Genomic DNA, 22,780 nt, shown 5'->3' with positions numbered 1-22,780 from the left:
TTAATAACTGCAATTGAATGATTCAATTATCTGGAAAATATATTGCATTATAAAATGTAAAATGTTAATACATTATCTGTTGATTTATGTAATATGTATTACATTATAATGAATTATTACATTATCTGGTGGCTACTACATTATCAGTTATGTTAACAGTATTTCAATGTTTGATATAAAACAGTCAGTCAGTGACATCTACAGGAGTGATGACCAGTGGGGCTGAGTTTTTACCAGTGAAATTATTACCAGAGGCTGAAGAATGGATAGAGTTTCTCAGTGAAGGTGTAGCCAGTGTATGTAGTGGATATGAGACTTGGCCTCCACATTGTCAGAAAGAGACCTGACCCTTCTCATAATCCACAAACACCCCACCTTCTGGGGCTCTCTCTAAGGAAGAGGGGGACAGTGGGGACAGCACCAGCCCAGTACTCTCCATTCCTCAGCATCACAGTCCAGTATCCATCCTCAGGGTTCAGGTAAATCGTCCCCTTCATGTTGACGGACTTTGTGGCCACTCCTAAAGACCAGCCAGTCTTCTCCTTCACCTGCACCCTCATAGTAGAATCTCCCTGAGGAGAAGCCCCTCCTTTCCCAACACAGACAGAGATATCAAACCTCTCTGGGTTGTCAGGAGATGCTGCCATTCGTCTCCAAATATAACTTGTTTCCCGTCTTCAGACAGGATGAGTTGGGGATGTGCTATCAGGATCTAGAGTCACATCCACTGTGGAGAGAAACATACACTTTATTAGAATTAGAACATTTCAGTGGATATATAACATAAATCTGGGGAACTGCATTTTACTGCATAACACATTATTCTCTGACATTGGATATTTTTGTGAATGGTATGACATCTAAAATAATGTAATAGTCTATACATGTAGCACTCTACATGGAGTTAACATAGAGGACGGTTGAGTCTAACTGAAGAGTAACACACAGGACTGTTGAGTCTAACTGAAGAGTAACATACAGGACTGTTGAGTCTAACTGAAGAGTAACATACAGGACTGTTGAGTCTAACTGAAGAGTAACATATAGGACTGTTGAGTCTAACTGAAGAGTAACACACAGGAATGTTGAGTCTAACTGAAGAGTAACATACAGGACTGTTGAGTCTAACTGAAGAGTAACATACAGGACTGTTGAGTCTAACTGAAGAGTAACACACAGGACTGTTGAGTCTAACTGAAGAGTAACATACAGGACTGTTGAGTCTAACTGAAGAGTAACACACAGGACTGTTGAGTCTAACTGAAGAGTAACACACAGGACTGTTGAGTCTATCTGAAGAGTAACACGCAGGACTGTTGAGTCTAACTGAAGAGTAACACACAGGACTGTTGAGTCTAACTGAAGTGTAACATACACTGACCAGAACATTTTCTGATTGTTTCAAGTTCTAAAATATGAAAGGTAACACTTTACTTGAAGGGGGTATACTTAAGGTATTTATAACATCTTTATGAAACCAGTCATAACACCTCCATGAGTGTTGCAGTATAATTGATAAGAACCTGTTAACAATACTATCTACTATTCTACTACTACCTTAAAAAATCTAAACTGTCACTTTAAGTAGTCATTATTGTCACACTAACCATAGTCCATGGTCATATTCTTCAGGTTTCTTCTCACATACTCAGCCTCTCTCTGTTGCTGTGGGTCTAAGCTGAGAGTAGCTATGGTCTTCTTCTGAGCAGCAGTTCTGATGTCCATCAGTTCTTTCTCAAATGATGCCTCTTGTTTTAGCGCTGCATTTTTTATACTGAGCTCACGAAAATCATGTTTGAGTTTACAGTTCTCCTGCTCCAAGTTCTTCAGCTCAGAGTTCTCCTTCTTCAGCTCACTGATTGTATTCTTCAGATCAGAAATCTTCCGATAAGAATCTTCTTCCTCCTCTTGAACTTCTATTATCTTCCTCTTTTTAGAGACGTTCTCCCTCTCCTCCTCCTCAGTCTCTGTCACGATCGTCGGAAGGAGCGGACCAATACGCAGCGCGTGGAGTGAACATGATGACTTTATTTATAAAGCAACCACGTAAAAACAACAAAAGACGATAGTGAAGTCCTAACGTAACAATACACTGAACTTGGAACAATAACCCACAAAACAAAGGTGAAAACTGACAGTTTAAATATGGCTCCCAATCAGAGATAACGAGCCGACAGCTGACACTCGTTACCTCCGATTGGGAGTCATTGACTACAACATACAACACCTAGAAAAACAACCCACAGACCTGCAAACATAGAAATACACCCGACAGAACTACCAACATAGAAAAACACCCAAATCCCCAACAAAACAACATACACTCTAGCTCACATACAAAAGTCCTAGAGCCAGAGTGTCACAGTACCCCCCCCTAAAGGTGCGCACTCCGGGCGCACCAGCATACGCTCTAGGGGAGGGTCTGGGTGGGCGTCTGTCCACGGTGGTGGCTCTGGCCCCGGGTCGTGATCCCCACCCCACCACAGTCACAAACTGCTTAGTAGGCAGTACCGGACTAAGGGACAGCACCTGACTAAGGGGCCACCGGACTAAGTGGCAGCACCGGACTAAGGGGCAGCACCGGACCAAGGGGCAGCACCGGGCTAAGGGCAGCACCTGACTAAAGGGCAGCACCGGACTGAGGGGCAGATCCTGGCTGGCTGGCTCAGGCGGATCCTGGCTGGACGGCTCTGGCGGATCCTGGCTGGCGGAAGGCTCTGGCTGATCCTGTCTGGCAGAAGGCTCTGGCTGATCCTGTCTGGCAGAAGGCTCTGGCTGATCCTGTCTGGCAGAAGGCTCTGGCTGATCCTGTCTGGCAGAAGGGCTCTGGCTGATCCTGTCTGGCAGAAGGCTCTGGCTGATCCTGTCTGGCAGAAGGCTCTGGCTGATCCTGTCTGGCAGAAGGCTCTGGCTGATCCTGTCTGGCGGAAGGCTCTGGCTGATCCTGTCTGGCGGAAGGCTCTGGCTGATCCTGTCTGGCAGAAGGCTCTGGCTGATCCTGTCTGGCGGAAGGCTCTGACGGCGTTGGGCAGACGGGCAGTTCAGACGGCGTTGGGCAGACGGACAGTTCAGGCCCCGTTGGGCAGACGGGCAGTTCAGACGGCGTTGGGCAGACGGACAGTTCAGGCGGCGTTGGGCAGACGGACAGTTCAGGCCCCGTTCGGGCAGACGGCAGACTCTGGCCGTCTGAGGCGCATCGTAGGCCTGGTGCGTGGTGCCGGAACAGGAGGTACCGGGCTGAGGACACGCATCTCAGGGCTAGTGCGGAGAGAAGCAACAGGGCTTGCTGGACCCTGGGAACGCACATGACGCCTAGTGCGGGGAGCCGGAACAGGGCATGCTGGACCCTGGGGACTCCCATAACGCCCTAGTGCGGGGAGCCGGAACAGGGCATGCTGGACCCTGGGGACTCCCATAACGCCTAGTGCGGGGAGCCGGAACAGGGCATGCTGGACCCTGGGGACTCCCCATAACGCCTAGTGCGGGGAGCCGGAACAGGGCATGCTGGACCCTGGGGACTCCCATAACGCCTAGTGCGGGGAGCCGGAACAGGGCATGCTGGACCCTGGGGACTCCCATAACGCCTAGTGCGGAGAGCAGGAACAGGCCGGGCGGGGCTGGCGACGCGCACCGTATCCCTGGTGCGAGTGGCCGAACAGGCCGGGCCGGGCTGGCGGCGCACCGTATCCCTGGTGCGTGGAGTAGGAACAGGCCGGGCTGGGCTGGCGTGCGCGCACCGTATCCCTGGTGCAGTGGCCGGAACAGGCCGGGCCGGGTTGTGCCGGGCGCACCGTATCCCTGGTGCGAGGAGTAGGAACAGGCCGGGCTGGGCTGGCGACGCGCACCGTATCCCTGGTGCAGTGGCGGAACAGGCCGGGCCGGTTGGCGGCGCACCCGTATCCCTGGTGCGAGGTAGGAACAGGCCGGGCTGGGCTGGCGGCGCGCACCGTATCCCTTAGTGCGAGGGACCGGAACAGGCCGTACCGTCAGGGGAACACACACTACTGGCTGCACCACCCGGGACTAGGAACGGGCCGGACCGAACTGGTTACACACCCCAGTACCTCACGCCGTGCCTCAACACTTTCCTTCCCTGCTTTACCCAGTTGCCCCCCTTGACCTGGTAGCCCACTGAATCCGTCCCTTCTCTGCCTCCGTCAGCCCCCTTAACCTGGCAGCCCTCTGACTCTGCCTTGTGGCAGCCTCCTGCTGCTCCGTCGCCCCAAGCCATGTGCCCCCAAAAATTTCTTGGGGTTGCCTCTCGTCCTTCCGACGATGATGGCCCTGCTGATGCCGTTGCTCCTCTCGCGTCGCCTCTCCACCGTCTCGTTCCATGGTCGGCTGATCCATACCATCTAGGATCTCCTCCCAAGTCCAGGACCCTTTACCTTCCACCAGTTCCTTCCATGTCCAGACCCTTTGTTCCTGGACGCGCTGCTTGGTTCCTTTAGGGTGGGTTATTCTGTCGCGATCGTCGGAAGGAGCGGACCAATACGCAGCGCGTGGAGTGAACATGATGACTTTATTTATAAAGCAACCACGTAAAAACAACAAAAGACGATAGTGAAGTCCTAACGTAACAATACACTGAACTTGGAACAATAACCCACAAAACAAAGGTGAAAACTGACAGTTTAAATATGGCTCCCAATCAGAGATAACGAGCCGACAGCTGACACTCGTTACCTCCGATTGGGGAGTCATTGACTACAACATACAACACCTAGAAAAACAACCCACAGACCTGCAAACATAGAAATACACCCGACAGAACTACCAACATAGAAAAACACCCAAATCCCCAACAAAACAACATACACTCTAGCTCACATACAAAAGTCCTAGAGCCAGAGTGTCACAGTCTCAGTCTCCTAATTAAGAGAAAACATGAAACACACAGTTCAGGTAATATAATACGTTCACAGGTCAGTTCATCTCATTATAATAGTGTTATAAGTGCTTGTAGTTAAGTGTTTGTAGTCATTCAAATAGTGTATTGTTAATGACAGCACCTCTTTGATGCTCTCTGTCTGTCCAGCGTTGCCATGGTGGTCTTTGTGTCCCCCGTCTCCAGTGACCTCAGCCAGGGTGTGTCTCTGCAGTGCTGGGACCGGTGTAGTGCTGCCTGACGTGGCTCTCACAGTAGGAGACAGTGCAGGTCAGACAGGACTTTGACCGCTCTGAGCTTCTGTCCAGAGCAGATATCACAGGCCACGTCCCCAGGCCCAGCGTAGCTCAGAGCAGGGAGGGCAGGACTGAAGCCTGCCTGCTGGAGCCCCTGGAGGACCCTGGCCAAGGCTGTGTTAGTGATGAGCACAGGCCGGACTCTGGATCTCTTACAGCACTGGAGACACACATAGTCTCCTGGAGGGCCGGGCTGGACCCAGTATGTGCTGATGCACTGCCTGCAGTAACTGTGTCCACAAGGAATGGAGATTGGGTCCCTCAGCACCTCTGAACACACAGAGCATTTGAACAGATCCTCAGTCAGCAGACTGGCACTGAGAAAGAGAGGGGGTGGGGTTAGTACATGGCCTTCCTCCTAAACTCTACCAGTCTGCAGTCTTCTAAAGCAGCCGATATACCTTAGATCAAACTCCACTCTCTCCTGATTAGTCCTGCAATTCATACAGAAATATACAGTATCTCACAAAAGTGAGTACACCCCTCACATTTTTGTAAATATTTCAGTATATCTTTTCATGTGACAACACTGAAGAAATGACACTTTGCTACAATGTAAAGTAGTGAGTGTACAGCTTATATAACAGTGTAAAGTTGCTGTCCCATCAAAATAACACAACACACAGCCATTAATGTCTAAACCGCTGGCAACAAAAGTAAGTACACCCCTAAGTGAAAATGTCCAAATTGGCCTCAATTAGCCATTTGCCCTCCCCGGTGTCATGTGACTTGTTAGTGTTACAAGGTCTCAGGTGTGAATGGGGAGCAGGTGTGTTAAATTTGGTGTCATCGCTCTCACACTCCCTCATACTGGTCACTGGAAGTTCAACATGGCACCTCATGGCAAAGAACTCTGAGGATCTGAAAAAAAGAATTGTTGCTCTACATAAAGATGGGCTATAAGAAGATTGCCAAGACCCTGAAACTGAGCTGCAATACGGTGGCCAAGACCATACAGCGGTTTAACAGGACAGGTTCCACTCAGAACAGGCCTCGCCATGGTCGACCAAAGAAGTTGAGTGCACGTGCTCAGCGTCATATCCAGAGGTTGTCTTTGGGAAATAGACGTATGAGTGCTGCCAGCATTGCTGCAGAGGTTGAAGGGGTGGGGGGTCAGCCTGTCAGTGCTCAGACCATACGCCGCACACTGCATCAAATTAGTCTGCATGGCTGTCGTCCCAGAAGGAAGCCTCTTCTAAAGATGATGCACAAGAAAGCCCGCAAACAGTTTGCTGAAGACAAGCAGACTAAGGACATGGATTACTGGAACCATGTCCTGTGGTCTGATGAGACCAAGATAAACTTATTTGGTTCAGATGGTGTCAAGCGTGTGTGGCGGTGACCAGGTGAGGAGTACAAAGACAAGTGTGTCTTGCCTACAGTCAAGCATGGTGGTGGGAGTGTCATGGTCTGGGGTTGCATGAGTGCTGCCGGCACTGGGGAGCTACAGTTCATTGAGGGAACCATGAATGCCAACATGTACTGTGACATACTGAAGCAGAGCATGATCCTCTCCCTTCGGAGACTGAGCTGCAGGGCAGTATTCCAACATGATAACGACCCCAAACACACCTCCAAGACGACCACTGTCTTGCTAAAGAAGCTGAGGTAAAGGTGATGGACTGGCCAAGCATGTCTCCAGACCTAAACCCTATTGAGCATCTGTGGGGCATCCTCAAACGGAAGGTGGAGGAGTGCAAGGTCTCTAACATCCACCAGCTCTGTGATGTCATCATGGAGGAGTGGAAGAGGACTCCAGTGGCAACCTGTGAAGCTCTGGTGAACTCCATGCCCAAGAGGGTTAAGGCAGTGCTGGAAAATGATGGGGGCCACACAAAATATTGACACTTTGGGCCCAATTTTGACATTTTCACTTAGGGGGTGTACTCACTTTTGTTGCCAGCGGTTTAGACATTAATGGCTGTGTGTTGTGTTATTTTGAGGGGACAGCAAATTTACACTGTTATACAAGCTGTACACTCACTACTTTACATTGTAGCAAAGTGTCATTTCTTCAGTGTTGTCACATGAAAATATATACTGAAATATTTACAAAAATGTGAGGGGTGTACATACTTTTGTGAGATCCTGTATATCTAGCTGCAATCTCTCTGGACAGGCCTTTATCAATAAATCAAATCAATCAAATGTATCAACCCTCTCACCTTGGATCAGGGGACAGGCTCCTCCACTGAAATTGATGTCTTGGCCCCTTTGACCTGTCACTCTTCATAGACAGACAGGGCTGGGAGCAGGAGACTCCACTCTCTCCTGTTTGACACATAAATAAAATAGGCATTCATATGTTCTTCTCATAAAGTCAATATCTTAGACAGAAAGGTGGTTTGTATATATGATTTGTATGTAGTTTGTCCTGTAGAGTATTTATCAGAGTGAAACTGAACCTTGGTTAGTGTTTATCCCTCAGACAGCCTCTCTCTCTGACTCACCTCCTGCTCATGACTTCAGGGTCTCCCTCAGGCTCCATACAGTCTAATGTCTCTTCAGAATCTGGACTGCTCAGACAGATCTCACTCAGAAAACCTAGCCAGTAAACAAACATTTATGGCTATATATAGAGTAGAATATAAGTCTATATCTAGAAGTAGTTTCACACAGCATTGCATCTTAGTAATCATGCATTATGTCACCCTTTATAAAGTACAGTTGTTTTTATGTTATGCCACGTTTGGTAATGGACCCTATAGTGAGCTGTTATGTCACCCTTTATAGAGTATGACATAAGCTCATCGATTACTTGTGAATCATCTATGTAGTGCTTAAATACTTTATGTATGTTAGATAAAGTCTTTATACTGTAAGTTGTAGTTAGTTTAAAAAGGGACCCTGCCTTCTTACCTGATCACATAAATCATCTGTTGTAGGGATATTGAGTGTTCATGTTTTCAACCTCTCTGCAAAAGAGAACCCATTATCAAACAGGCAGAGGCTGTATGTAGAAGCTGGCTGGCTGCTCAAAGCTAAAGTAAAAAAAAAATACTTTCAATAATATCATTGTTTTATATTCCTTTACTTATAAAGATACAGTGCATTCGGAAAGTATTCAGACCCCTTTACTTTTTCCACATTTTGTTACGTTACAGCCTTATTCTAAAATTGATTAAATCGTTTTTTCCCTCCTCATCAATCTACACACAATAGCCCATAATGACAAAGCGAAAACAGGTTTTTAGAAATGTTTGCAAATGTATTAAAAATAAAAATAAACTTTGCTATGAGTCTTGAAATTGAGCTCAGGTGCATCCTGTTTCCATCTGATCATCCTTGAGATGTTTCTACAACTTGATTGGAGTCCACCTGTGGTAAATTCAATTGATTGGACATTATTTGGAAAGGCACACACCTGTCTATATAAGGTCCCACAGTTGACAGTGCATGTCAGCGCAAAACCAAGCCATGTGGTCGAAGGAATTGTCCTTAGAGCTCAGAGACGAGGCACAGATCTAGGTAAGGGTACCAAACAATTTCTGCAGCATTGAAGGTCCCCAAGAACAGTGGCTTTCAGCATTATTAAATGGAAGAAGTTTGGAACCACCAAGACTCTTCCTAGGACCACCATCTCTGCAGGACTCCACCAATCAGGCCTTTGTGATAGAGTGGCCAGACCGGAAGCCACTCATCAGTAAAAGGCACATGACAGCCCGCTTGGAGTTTGCCAAAAAGGCACATAAAGGACTCTCAGACTATGAGAAACAAGATTCTCTGGTCTGATGAAACCAAGATTGAACTCTTTGGCCTGAATGCCAAGCGTCACGTCTGGAGGAAATCTGGCACCATCCCTACGGTGAAGCATAGTGGTTGCAGCATCATGCTGTGGGGATGTTTTTCAGCGGCAGGGACAGGGAGACTAGTTAGGGTCGAGGGAAAGATGAACATAGCAAAGAGAACAGAGAGATCCATGATGAAAACCTGCTCCAGAGCACTCAGGACCTCAAACTGGGGCAAAGGTTCACCTTCCAACAGGACAACGACCCTAAGCACACAGCCAAGACAACGCAGGAGTGGCTTCAGGACAAGTCTCTGAATGCCCTTGAACCTGATCTAACATCTCTGGAGAGAACTGAAAATAGCTGTGCAGCAACGCTCCCCATCCAACCAAACAGAGGATGAGAGGATTTGCAGAGAAGAATGGGAGAAACTCCCCAAATACAGGTGTGCCAAGCTTGTAGTGTCATACCCAAGAAGACTAGAGGCTGTAATCGCTGCCAAAAGTGCTTCAACAAAATGCTGATTATAGGGTCTGATTACTTGCAGTACCAGTCAAAAGTTTGGACACACCTACTCATTCAAGGGTTTTTCTTTATTTGTACTATTTTCTACATTGTAGAATAATAGTGAAGACATCAAAACTATGAAATAACACATATGGAATCATGTAGTAACCAAAGAAGTGTTAAACAAATCAAAATATATTTTATATTTGAGATTCTTCAAAGTAGTCACCCTTTGCCTAGATGACAGCTTTGCACACTCTTGGCATTCTCTCAACCAGCTTCATGAGGTAGTCACCTGGAATATATTTCAATTAACATGTGTGCCTTAAAGTTAAAAGTTAATTTGTAGAATTTATTTCCTTCTTCATGCGTTTGAGCCAATCAGTTGTGTTGTGACAAGGTAGGGGGGTATACAGAAGATAGCCCAATTTGGTAAAAGACCAAGGCCATATTATGTCAAGAACAGCTCAAATAAGCTAAGAGAAACGACAGTCCATCATTACTTTAAGACATGAAGGTCAGTCAATCCGGAAAATGTCAAGAACTTTGAAAGTTTCTTCAAGTGCAGTCGCAAAAACCATCAAGCGCTATGATGAAACTGGCACTCATGAGGACCGCCACAGGAAAGAAAGACCCAGAGTTACCTCTGCTGCAGACGATAAATTCATTAGAGTTAACTGCACCTCAGATTGCAGCCCAAATAAATGCTTCACAGAGTTCAAGTAACAGACACATCTCAACATCAACTGTTCAGAGGAGACGGAGTGAATCAGGCCTTCATGGTCGAATTGCTGCAAAGAAACCACTACTAAAGGTCACCAATAAGAAGACAAGACTTGCTTGGGCCAAGAAACACGAGCAATGAACATTAGACCAGTGGAAATGTGTCCTTTGGTCTGGAGTCCAAATTGGAGATTTTTGGTTCCAACCGCCATGTCTTTGTGAGATGTGGTGTGGGTGAACGGATGATCTCCGCATGTATAGTTCCCACCCTAAAGCATGGAGGAGGAGGTGTTATGGTGTGGGGGGTACTTTGCTGGTGACACTGTCTGTGATTTTTTTCAGAATTCAAGGCACACTTAACCAGCATGGCTACCACAGCATTCTGCAGCGATACGCCTCCCATCTGGTTTGGGCTTAGTGGGACTATCATTTGTTTTTCAACAGGACAATGACCCAACACACTCCAGGATGTGTAAGGGCTATTTACCAAGAAGGAGAGTGATGGAGTGCTGCATCAGATGACCTGGCCTCCACAATCCCCCGACCTCAACCCAATTGAGATGGTTTGGGATGAGTCGGATGGCAGTGTGAAGGAAATGCAGCCAACAAATGTTAAGCATATGTGGGAACTCTTTATAGAGACTGTTGGAAAAGCATTCCAGGTGAAGCTGGTTGAGAGAAACCAAGAATGTGCAAAGCTGTTATCAAGGCAAAGGGTGGCTTTTTTGAAAAATCTCAAATATAAAATATATTTTGATTTGTTTAACACTTTTTTGGTTACTACATGATTCCATTGTGTTATTTCATAGTTTTGATGTCTTCACTATTATTCTACAATGTAGGAAATAGTAAAAATAAAGAAAAACCCTTGAATGAGTAGGTGTGTCCAAACTTTTGACTGGTACAGTATGTTATGTAAAAATGTTATACAAAATACCACCCACATTTTTTTCGGGTCTTAGGAGATATGGCAAATGTGCCCACTCTGGTCTTGGAACATGCGCTCTAGAAAACTGCTGCAGAAAGAGACCTACAGTGCGGGTAGGCTACCAACATTATGTTATTATTATAAACGCAACATGAGCTGAAATAATAAATCCCAGAAATGTTCCATACGCACACAAAGCTTATTTCTCTCAAATGTTGTGCCCAAATTTGTTTACAGCCTTGTTAGTGAGCATTTCTCATTTGCCAAGATAATCCATCCACCTGACAGGTGTGGCATATCAAGAAGCTGATTAAACAGCATGATCATTACACAGGTGCTCCTTGTGCTGGGGACAATAAAAGGCCACTTTAAAATGTGCAGTTTTGTCACACAACACTGAGGAGTATGAAAAAAAATATATATATATATATATATATATATATATATATATATATATTATGTATGCACTCACTAACTGTAAGTCGCTCTGGATAAGAGCGTCTGCTAAATGACTAAAATGTAAAAATGAGTATTTCTGTCTGTAATAAAGCCTTTTTGTGGGGAAAAACTCATTCTGATTGGCTGGGCCTGGCTCCTCAGTGGGTGGGCCTGGCTGCCAAGTGGATGGGCCTATGCCCCTGCCCAGTCATGTGAAATCCATAGATTAGGGCCTAATGAATTTCAATGGACTAATTTCCTTATATGATCTGTAACTAGGGCTGTTGCTGTGACCGTATTACCGCCACACCGGCGGTCACGAGGCATGAAGGTAGTCATATTCCGTATGACCGTTTAGTCACGGTAATTAGGCTTCTCCAAGCTCTGATGCTGCTGATGGTCATTAGTGGCCTACCAAACCTGCTACCTACCTGGTACTCAAGCACTCTATTGTCCCTCTATTCACTCTGACATCAATGCAAATGTTTTTGAAAATCTATTCAAAACACTTCATGAGAGCCCATGAGCTCATGTTGCACAACATTTCTGTAGGCTACGCAACAGCAGGAGAAAACAGAGTGATGGCCGCTAATAAAAGAGGAGGATCCTAAACGTTCCTAATATTAAGCACATTGCTTATATTTACAACAGGAGTATAGCCTGTTGCGTCCTCCATTGCCTATTTAAGTACATAGATGACATGTATTTTCCCCCGCTGCCCCTGTTTCGATATGGGTGCATGATAATGGTCCATTCTAAATCAAAACAAATGTCACACATATAATTTAGTATATGTAAAGACAAGATAAATCAAGAATAGTCTGATGGGTGACAATATTAGCCTATCACTTGTGAATTATATATTATCACTTGTGAATGATGCCCAGCATAAAAAACAACCCCTTTTTTTTGCAACTTTTTCGAACCATAGTCGCACACCTCATGTAGCCTAGCCCATAGGCCTATATGTTTTATTAAGGTTTGTATCACAACAAAAGTGGCCTAATAATTTCTTAAAATTAAGCACATTCATCTGCTTTACAAGGGGTGTAGAGCATAACTGGCATATAAACTCAGCAAAAAAAGAAACGTCCCTTTTTCAGGACCCTGTCTTTCAAAGATAATTCGTAAAAATCAAAATAACTTCACAGATCTTCATTGTAAAGGGTTTAAACACTGTTTCCCATGCTTGTTCAATTAACCATAAACAATTAATGAACATGCACCTGTGGAACGGTCGTTAAGACACTAACAGCTTACAGACGGTAGGCAATTAAGGTCACAGTTATGAAAACTTAGGTCACTAAAGAGGCCTTTCTACTGACTCTGTAAAACACCAAAAGAAAGATGCCCAGGGTCCCTGCTCATCTGCGTGAACTTGCCTTAGGCATGCTGCAAGGAGGCATGAGGACTGCAGATGTGGCCAGGGCAATAAATTGCAATGTCCGTACTGTGAGACGCCTAAGACAGCGCTACAGGGAGACAGGACGGACAGCTGATCGTCCTCGCAGTGGCAGACCACGTGTAACAACACCTGCACAGGATCGGTACATCCGAACATCACACCTGCGGGACAGGTACAGGATGGCAACAACAACTGCCCAAGTTACACCAGAAACGCACAATACCTCCATCAGTGCTCAGACTGTCCGCAATAGGCTGAGAGAGGCTGGACTGAGGGCTTGTAGGCCTGTTGTAAGGCAGGTCCTCACCAGACATCACCGGAAACAACGTCGCCTATGGGCATAAACCCACCATCGCTGGACCAGACAGGACTGGCAAAAAGTGCTCTTCACTGACGAGTCACGGTTTTCTCTCACCCAGGGGTGATGGTCGGATTCGCGTTTATCGTTGAAGGAATGAGCGTTACACCGAGGCCTGTACTCTGGAGCGGGATCGATTTGGAGGTGGAGGGTCCGTCACGGTCTGGGGCGGTGTGTCACAGCATCATCGGACTGAGCTTGTTGTCATTGCAGGCAATCTCAATGCTGTGCGTTACAGGGAAGACATCCTCCTCCCTCATGTGGTACCCTTCCTGCAGGCTCATCCTGACATGACCCTCCAGCATGACAATGCCCCCAGCCATACTGCTCGTTCTGTGCGTGATTTCCTGCAAGACAGGAATGTCAGTGTTCTTCCATGGCCAGCGAAGAGCCTGGATCTCAATCCCATTGAGCACGTCTGGGACCTGTTGGATCGGAGGGTGAGGGCTAGGGCCATACCACCCAGAAATGTCCGGGAACTTGCAGGTGCCTTGGTGGAAGAGTGGGGTAACATCTCACAGCAAGAACTGGCAAATCTGGTGCAGTCCATGAGGAGGAGATGCACTGCAGCACTTAATGCAGCTGGTGGCCACACCTGATACTGACTGTTACTTTTGATTTTGACCCCCCCTTTGTTCAGGGACACATTATTCAATTTCTGTTAGTCACATGTCTGTGGAACTTGTTCAGTTTATGTCTCAGTTGTTGAATCTTGTTATGTTCATACAAATATTTACACATGTTAAGTTTGCTGAAAATAAACGCAGTTGACAGTAAGAGGACGTTTCTTTTTTTGCTGAGTTTATAAGCAGCACCTGAGTTTCATGTTTGGGGAAGATAATTTTCACCATAAAAATGCACCTTTATGATAAAAGCATTACATGCATAATTGCATTTATGGTCACTTTTGATAATGGTGTTTTCCACTAATGGAACATTTGTGGTTATAGCCTACTACCATGTGCGCATTGCTGCGCTTATAATGTGAAGAAATAGCCTAATAGTTTATCAACATTTTAAGCTAAAAGTTCTGATCTGTTGCGTCAGCCACATTTGCATAAAAAACGTTTTTGTTGATGTTAGTGGTTGTATTAATTTGGGATCTATCGCATCCCACAACTGTCCCAGACTATGTTTAGAATATGTATTTCTTGCACAGAATATAATAGGTCGACTTTTGTACTATGGGGGATAGTAGATTGACATAGGCTAGTTCTTTTGCTGTTTGTTAAGCCTACTCATCTTGTTGGCTGATGAAAAGTAAATGTGGACAGCTCTTCCAATATCTTCAATATACACCTCGGAATTGGACCTGTGTGTTTATGTTAATTAACGGTCAATTACGGTGAAACCGACAATTACTTGCTTGACAATCACCTGCTCACGAAATTTCGTGACTGCCACATCTCTATCTGTAACTCAGTAAAATCTTTGAAATTGAGTTCCAATATTTGCGCATAAAGGCGTTTCCACCGCCATTTCTCGCATCATACATTTTACCCACACAAAAAGGTCCCAACATGTCAAACGAACAAATTGTCTGTCTGAATTTATTAAATTGTACCGGCATTGTTTCTATATGTTTCTATCAGCCCAGTCGTGACTTTTTTCATGCGTCAGGTAATTCATCAGCATGAAATGGTTGGATAGAAACCTGGTTATTTAGATCTATTGTAAGTGGCAGCGCCATTAGAAAAATGTGTTTCCCCATAACATGAAGGCCCTAGTGAGTTTACAGAAACTCTTCCTCACCTGAAAACTACAGAATGCAGCCCAAAATGTACTCTAATATGACTGTCATTCATAGCCACTTTACACATATCGGATACATAAATTATCATTTCAGTAGTATTTTTCTACCAGAACTTTATCAGAACAATCAAATACGTAGCAGGTTGCATAACCTAGGCCTACACTCTTACGTTTTAACACATGGTGGTTACGGCAATGTGTTTCATGAAAGAAAATAATAATTCAAATTGTTTCTATAACACTTTTAAACATTAAATAAAACATAAAATGAGATTATTGCATCTTATTTACCAATCTCTGCAAACAATTGGAACAGGAGTATCGAACTGCGCGTCCTCTAAAATTGCGTCTTTAACTTTACTTTTACTTTCAGTTTGACAGTAAAATACCTATCATGACAGGACCTCCTGTAGCTCAGTTGGTAGAGCATGGCGCTTGCAACGCCAGGGTTGTAGGTTCGATTCCTACGGGGGGCCAGTATGAAAAATGTATGCACTCACTAATTGTAAATCGCTCTGGATAAGAGCGTCTGCTAAATGACTAAAATGTAAAATGACAGGTCCAATTCTGAATACTGCTCTACTGCTGGGTAGAACTGTTGTAGTACAATGGCACCATCTAGTGGCTGGAAACTGAACCATATTTTAAAGTTTGTGATTGGAGATGGTTTTGAAGAAAACATTGAAATTAAGCATTGACAATCCGTTTGCTTATTATAAAGGACTTAATATTGACGTATTTAAATATTATTCTCGTATTATATTTTACAAATTTAGCACAGCCCCACAAAGCTTCAGTCCACACGGTTGACTGGACTGATAAATACTGCTGTCTTCTACTCACCAGCAGGTGGCATTAATATACAGTGTTGAGCACTTTAACTCAGTAAGACTTTTCTCACACACACAAACACACACACAGTCTTGCACAGCTAACCTTGTGGGGACATACAATTCAGTCCCATTCAAAATCAAATTTTCCCTATCCCCTAACCCTAAACCTAACCCTAACCTAACCTGTATCCTTACCCTAAACCTAACCCTAACCTTAACCCCAACCTTAACCCCAAAAACGAACCTTAACCTTAACCCTTAGCTCCTAACCCTAACCCTAAAACTAACCCTAGCTCCTAATTCTAACCCTAAACCTAATTCTAACCCTAACCCTAACACTAATTCTAACCTTAACCCTAAACCCCCTAGAAATAGCATTTCACCTTGTGGGGACCAACAAAATGTCCCCAGTTGGGTTAGAATTAGTCCCCACAAGTATAGTTAAACACACACACACACACACACACACACACACACACACACACACACACACACACACACACACACACACACACACACACACACACACACACACACACACACACACACACACACACACACACACACACACACACACACACACACACACACACACACACACACACACACACACACACACACACACACACACACAGGAGTGGATTGGTTGGATGCACTTTCTCGGTCTGATCCCAAATCAATCTCACACTACCTATCATTAGGTCCTCGATACCAATTGTAGCGCTGAAGAGAACAATGTCACAGCTGGGCTTGAACCAGTGACTCTGCTGTTAAGCACACTATCTCCTGTGCCATAAAGGTCAGGACCTATTGGTTGTGGCCATAGGCCAGGGAAGCTGCACCTTCACTTCTCCTTTTGGTTCTGAGTGGATAGCTACTATAGTCTCCACGCTCCATTCAGCTCTGTTGGGGTGTGTTGACTTTCCACCATATTGTTTATACCCATCTAGCCCTCTCAGATCTGCAGATGGAAGTAAACAAGGACATAATGGTAGAAGTGAAGTGTTGGTTTGGAACTGGGCCTCGGAGTGTGTCCTAGTGTACTCTGATGCAGGAGATCTCCTTCAGGCAGAGGGAGAGAGAGAGGGGGAAGAAATAGATAGAGGGGGTAGAAAAAGAGAGAGAGAGAGCTAGGGGGGGGTAGAAAGAGAAAAGGACAGAGTGAAAGAGAGAGAGAGAGAGAGAGAGAGAGAGAGAGAGAGAGAGAGAGAGAGAGAGAGAGAGAGAGAGAGAGAGAGAGAGAGAGAGAGAGAGAAATGAGATGAGCACACAGAAAAAAAGGCAGAAAACAAAACATGTAGTGAGATGTGATGGTGAGTCTTGCTGTGTGATATCTACAGTGAATGTCCTCCTGCTTAGAATGTTATTACATTATGATGACAGCTATTTTCTTTAAGGCATTTAGAGATGAACAAAACTTGTTATTATATTACAAAGGGTGGAGATTAAAATAGCATGTCATCTCTCATAGTCCACAGTGACCATAGGAACAGAGTATATGTTAAGCCACAGACAGACGGGTATGATTGCTTGCTGAGAGTACTTAACACCTCTGCACAGTGTGCCGGACATAATTAGCAAACCCAGTGCAGACCGATTCTACATTTAAAAACTGTCGAAAATGATGTCCGTCAGTCGCCCACCGGCAGGGTAGTCCCTATATCACACTGCGCCAACAGAAAGAGAACGGCGATCAAATGGCCCCTTACTGTACAGACAGACAACCTGTCTGGTGAGTTTTCTACTTTAGACCAGGAGTGGGCAAACATTTTCAGATTCTTGGGATTTCGAAATTCAGCAGGTGGACTGCATAGCTTTGTTTTTTTTACTGATTTGTTCGTCAAAATCAATTTGCAGGCCAGAAAACACACCATCCATCTGAGTAGCCCCTGTCTGTCTCCCCAGCCCTGGTATCTCTCAGAGAGCAACCCCTGTCTGTCTCCCCAGCCCTGGTATCTCTCAGAGAGCAACCCCTGTCTGTCTCCCCAGCCCTGGTATCTCTCAGAGAGCAACCCCTGTCTGTCTCCCCAGCCCTGGTATCTCTCAGAGAGCAACCCCTGTCTGTCTCCCCAGCCCTGGTATCTCTCAGAGAGCAACCCCTGTCTGTCTCCCCAGCCCTGGTATCTCTCAGAGAGAAACCCCTGTCTGTCTCCCCAGCCCTGGTATCTCTCAGAGAGCAACCCCTGTCGGATGTATCTCAGAGCCAGAGGACAAATCTCACTAATTACAACACTCACCACGGTCAGGTTGGCGAGTGTGTGTGTGTGTGTGTGTATTGTAATTAGTGCGAGTTGTCCTCTGGCTCTGAGATACATTCAGCCTCTTGCGAATTGAAGGACAATTATGAAACACATCTCACTTGTTTCCTGTCTTCAGACAGGATGAGTTGGGGATGTGCTGTATCAGGATCTAGAGTCACATCCACTGTGGAGAGAAACATACAATTCATTAGAATTTGAAAATATCAGAGGATATAACATCAATGTTGGGAACTGCATATTACTTTATAGTTAAATATAAAGAGGGAGAGAACAGTTAGACATGAGAGAATAGTGACACCAGGTCAGGCACTAATGTTGGGCGATTAGGCCTGGCTCACAGTCGGCGTTCCAATTCATCCCAAAGGTGTTCGATGGGGTTGAGGTCAGTGCTCTGTGCAGGCCAGTCAAGTTCTTCCACACCGATCTCAACAAACCATTTCTGTATAGACCTCGCTTTGTGCACGGGGGCACTGTCATGCTGAAACAGGAAAGGGCCAAAGTTGGGATGAAGTTGGAAGCACAGAATCATCATTGTCTGCTGTAGCATTAAGATTTCCCTTCATTGGAACAAGGGGGCCTAGCCCGAACCATGAAAAACAGCCCCAGACCATTATTCCTCCTCCACCTAACTTTACAGTTGGCACTATGCATTCGGGCAGGTAGCGTTCTCCTGGCATCCGCCAAACCCAGATTCATCCATCGGACTGGGCTATGGTGAAGTGTGATTCATCACCCCAGAGAACGCATTTTCACTGCTCCAGTGTCCAATGGCGGCGCGCTTTACTCCACTCCATCCGACGCTTGGCATTGCGCATGGGGATCTTATGCTTGTGTGCGGCTGCTCGGCCATGGAAACCAATTTCATGAAGCTCCTGACAAAGAGTTCTTGTGCTGATGTTGCTTCCAGAGGCAGTTTGGAACTCGGTAGTGAGTGTTGCAACCGATGACAGATGATTCTTACGCGCTCCAGCCCTCGGCGGTCCCATTCTGTGAGCTTGTGTGGCCTACCACTTCGCTGCTGAGCTGTTGTTGCTCCTAGATGTTCACTTACAGTTGACCAGGGAAGCTCTAGCAGACAGAAATTTGACCAACTGACTTGTTGAAAGGTGACATCCTATAGCCGTGCCACGTTGAAAGTCACTGAGCTCTTCAGTAAGGTCATTCTACTGCCAATGTTTGTCTATGGAGATTGCATGGCGGTGTGCTCGATTTTATATACCTGTCAGCAACGGGTGTGGCTGAAATAGCCGAATCCGCTAATTTGAAGGGGTGTCCACATACTTTAGTATATATAGTGTATCATATCAAGAGGCAGGTAAATGCTGCCTATTGTTTCAGTGCAACATTGATATTACCCAGCTCATATTTGATGTCATGTTTGAGTTTGGAGTTCCCCTCCTTTAACTGGATGTTCTTCAGCTCAGAGTTCTCTTCCTCAGTACCATGCTCACTCTCCATAGCCCCCTCCTGAAGAGAAAACATGAAATACACAGTTCAGCTATACTGTCATTGTAATCAAAATAAATCAAGTGTTTGTAGTCATATCAAATAGTGCATTGTTAATGACAGCACCTCTTTGATGCTCTCTGTCTGTCCAGCGTTGCCATGGTGGTCTTTGTGTCCCCCGTCTCCAGTGACCTCAGCCAGGGTGTGTCTCTGTAGTGTTGGGATGGTGTAGTGCTGCCTGACGTGGCTCTCACAGTAGGAGACAGTGCAGGTCAGACAGGACTTGACCGCTCTGAGCTTCTGTCCAGAGCAGATATCACAGGCCACGTCCCCAGGCCCAGCGTAGCTCAGAGCAGGGAGGGCAGGACTGAAGCCTGCCTGCTGGAGCCCCTGGAGGACCCTGGCCAAGGCTGTGTTAGTGATGAGCACAGGCCGGGCTCTGGATCTCTTACTGCACTGGGGACACACATAGTCTCCTGCAGGGCCGGGCTGGGCCCAGTATGTGCTGATGCACTGCCTGCAGTAACTGTGTCCACAGGGAATGGAGACCGGGTCCCTCAGCACCTCTGAACACACTTAGCAATCATGCATTATGTCACTCTTTATAAAGCACAGTTGTTTTTTATCAACAACATTTAATAAAAAGCTTGTTTATGTGCCCTTCCCAACGATGCAGATAAACAATAATATTATACAAATAGTAACACAATAGGAATAAAATACACAAGAATGAAGTACAATGAAAGGATTTCTTGCAACCTCTCCTTGCATTTCAACAGCAAAAAAAAGTATTCAACAAAAATATAGTAAGAAACATAATCATGCAGGACAGTAATTAATTGTTATAGTAAGTCATGTAATAATCTAATTTCAGGGGCTTACTGAAAATATAACAATGCATACAGACCTACTGTTCCTGTTGCATTTATTGGACTGTTTTTATTCTTCCCAATGTCATGTTATTCAGGAAGAAGAATTTGGATCTTGGCCACTAATGTGATATGGTCCACAGAGCTAGATGGATCTCGATCCACTAAGGTGATATGGTCCACAGAGCTAGATGGACAGGTAGGTCTTCTTGGATTACATTATGAAGAAAACGACCAGCACCGACAAACTGTGGTTTAGTATGTTAACACTTTATTTTTTTAGCCTTATCCACAAAATAACTTGGTGCTGAACTGATTACAATACTTATTTATGATATTTGTTAATGCATTAATAACTGCAATTGAATGATTACGTTATCAGGAAAGGTTATTGCATCATAAATGTAAAATATTAATACATTATCTGCTGATTTATGTAATATGTATTACATTATAATTAATTATTACATTATGTGGTCGCTATTACAATAGCAGTTATATTAACATTATATCAGGCCTCCCGAGTGGCGCAGCGGTCTAAGGCTTCACTACAGACCCAGGTTCGATCCCAGGCTGTGTTGCAGCCGGCCATGACCGGGAGACCCTTGAGGTGGCGCACAATTGGACCAGCGTCGTCTGGGTTAGGGGAGGGTTTGGCCGGCTGGGATGTCCTTGTCCCATTGCGCTCTAGAGACTCCTTGTGGTGGGCCGAGCGCATGCACGCTGACTTCGGTCGCCAATTGTACAGTGTTTCCTCCGACACATTGGTGCGGTTGGCTTCCGGGTTAAGCGAGCAGCGTGTCAAGAAGCAGTGCGGCTTGGCAGGGTCGTGTTTCGGAGGACGCATGGCTCTCGACCTTCGCCTCTCCCGAGTCCGTATGGGAGTTGCAGTGATGGGACAAGACTGTAACTACCAATTGGATATCACGAAATTGGGGAGAAAAAAGGGGTAAAAAGTACAAAAAATAAGATAAATTATATTTAAAAAGTAAACGTTACTTCAATGTTTGATATAAAACAGTCAGTCAGTGATATCTACAGGAGTGATGACCAGTGGGGCTGAGTTTTTACCAGTGTAGTTATTACCAGGGCTGAAGAATGGATAGAGTTTCTCAGTGAAGGTGTAGCCAGTGTATGAGTGGATATGAGACTTGGCCTCCACATTATAGAAGGAAACCTGACCCTCCTCATAATCCACAAACACCCCCACCTTCTGGGGCTTCTCTCTCAGGGAGAGGAGGACAACAGGGTTAGCAGCAGCCCTGTACTCTCCATTCCTCAGCAACACAGTCCAGTTTCCATTCTCAGGGCTCACTGTAATCTCCCCCTTCCTGTTGATGGACTCTCTGACCACTCCTAAAATCCACCCAGTCTTCCCCTTCACCCGAACCTCATAGTAGAATCTCCCTGAGGAGAAGCCTTCCTTTCCCAGGACACAAGGAACAGTATCAAACTTTTCTGGGTTGTCAAGGAGATCCTGTTTTATGTCTCCACATTTAACTTGTTTCCTGTCTGCAGACAGGATGAGTTTGGGATGTGCTGTATCAGGATCTAGAGTCACATCCACTGTGGAGAGAAACATACACTTTATTAGAATTAGAACATGTCAGTGGATATATAACATAAATCTGGGGAACTGCATTTTACTGCATAACACATTATTCTCTGACATTGGATATTTTTGTGAATGGTATGACATCTAAAATAATGTAATAGTGTATTAATGTAGCACTCTACATGGAGTTAACATACAGGACTGTTGAGTCTAACTGAAGTGTAACACACACTGACCAGAACATTTTCAGATTGTTTCAATATCTAAAATATGAAAGGTAACATTTGAAGGGGGTAAACATAATGACATCTTTATGAAACCAGTCATAACTGAGTGTTGCAGTATAATTGATAAGAACCTGTAAACAATACTATCTACTATTCTACTACTACCTTAAAAAATCTAAACTGTCACTTTAAGCAGTCATTATTGTCACACTAACCATAGTCCATGGTCATATTCTTCAGGTTTCTTCTCACATACTCAGCCTCTCTCTGTTGCTGTAGGTCTGAGCTGAGAGTAGCTATGGTCTTATTCAGATCAGCAGTTCTCATGTCAAACAGTTCTTTCTCAAATGTTGCCTCTTGTTTAAGCGCAGCATTCTCCTTACTGAGCTCAAGCACATCATGTTTGAGCTTAGAGATCTCCTGCTCCAACTTTGAGTTTAACTTAGAGATGTTCTTCAGTTCAGAGATCTCCTTCTTCAGCTCAGAAATGGTCTTCAGATCAGAAATTCCCTCAGAATCTTCTTCCTTCTGTTTAACTTCCATCTTTTTAGAGACGTTCTCCCTCT

General features: G+C 45.2%; 1 protein-coding gene and 1 long non-coding RNA gene across 2 annotated transcripts; both read right to left on the bottom strand.

The window, feature by feature from the left end:
• Positions 1-82: 82 nt before the first annotated feature.
• Positions 83-22,771, bottom strand: LOC123489683 (E3 ubiquitin-protein ligase TRIM39-like). The gene is made up of 3 exons (XM_045220128.1): positions 22,430-22,771; positions 21,474-21,998; positions 83-204 (listed from the first exon to the last, which is right to left on the bottom strand). Exons 1-3 carry the CDS (start codon positions 22,755-22,757, stop codon positions 185-187), a joined length of 873 nt encoding a protein of 290 aa, XP_045076063.1. The 5' UTR covers positions 22,758-22,771; the 3' UTR covers positions 83-184.
• Positions 7,512-15,413, bottom strand: LOC123489684. The gene is made up of 3 exons (XR_006660599.1): positions 15,315-15,413; positions 8,044-8,099; positions 7,512-7,728 (listed from the first exon to the last, which is right to left on the bottom strand). It is a non-coding gene; the product is annotated as an uncharacterized LOC123489684 (long non-coding RNA).
• Positions 22,772-22,780: the final 9 nt, after the last annotated feature.

This window comes from Coregonus clupeaformis, unplaced genomic scaffold (assembly GCF_020615455.1).
Source record: "Coregonus clupeaformis isolate EN_2021a unplaced genomic scaffold, ASM2061545v1 scaf3186, whole genome shotgun sequence".
Taxonomy (NCBI): domain Eukaryota; kingdom Metazoa; phylum Chordata; class Actinopteri; order Salmoniformes; family Salmonidae; genus Coregonus; species Coregonus clupeaformis.
Note: the sequence above shows the minus strand (reverse complement) of the source record. Positions and strands in the feature narration are given on the sequence as shown.

Excerpts from the sequence above, each read along its gene's own strand:
- LOC123489683 (XM_045220128.1), bottom strand. The coding sequence starts at position 22,757 with ATGGAAGTTAAACAGAAGGAAGAAGATTCTGAGGGAATTTCTGATCTG. Across the intron at positions 21,999-22,429 it reads GAATATGACCATGGACTATG|TGGATGTGACTCTAGATCCT; the intron begins GTTAGTGTGACA and ends TTCTCTCCACAG. Across the intron at positions 205-21,473 it reads AGCCCCACTGGTCATCACTC|CTGTAGATGTCACTGACTGA; the intron begins CTGTAGATATCA and ends TGGTCATCACTC.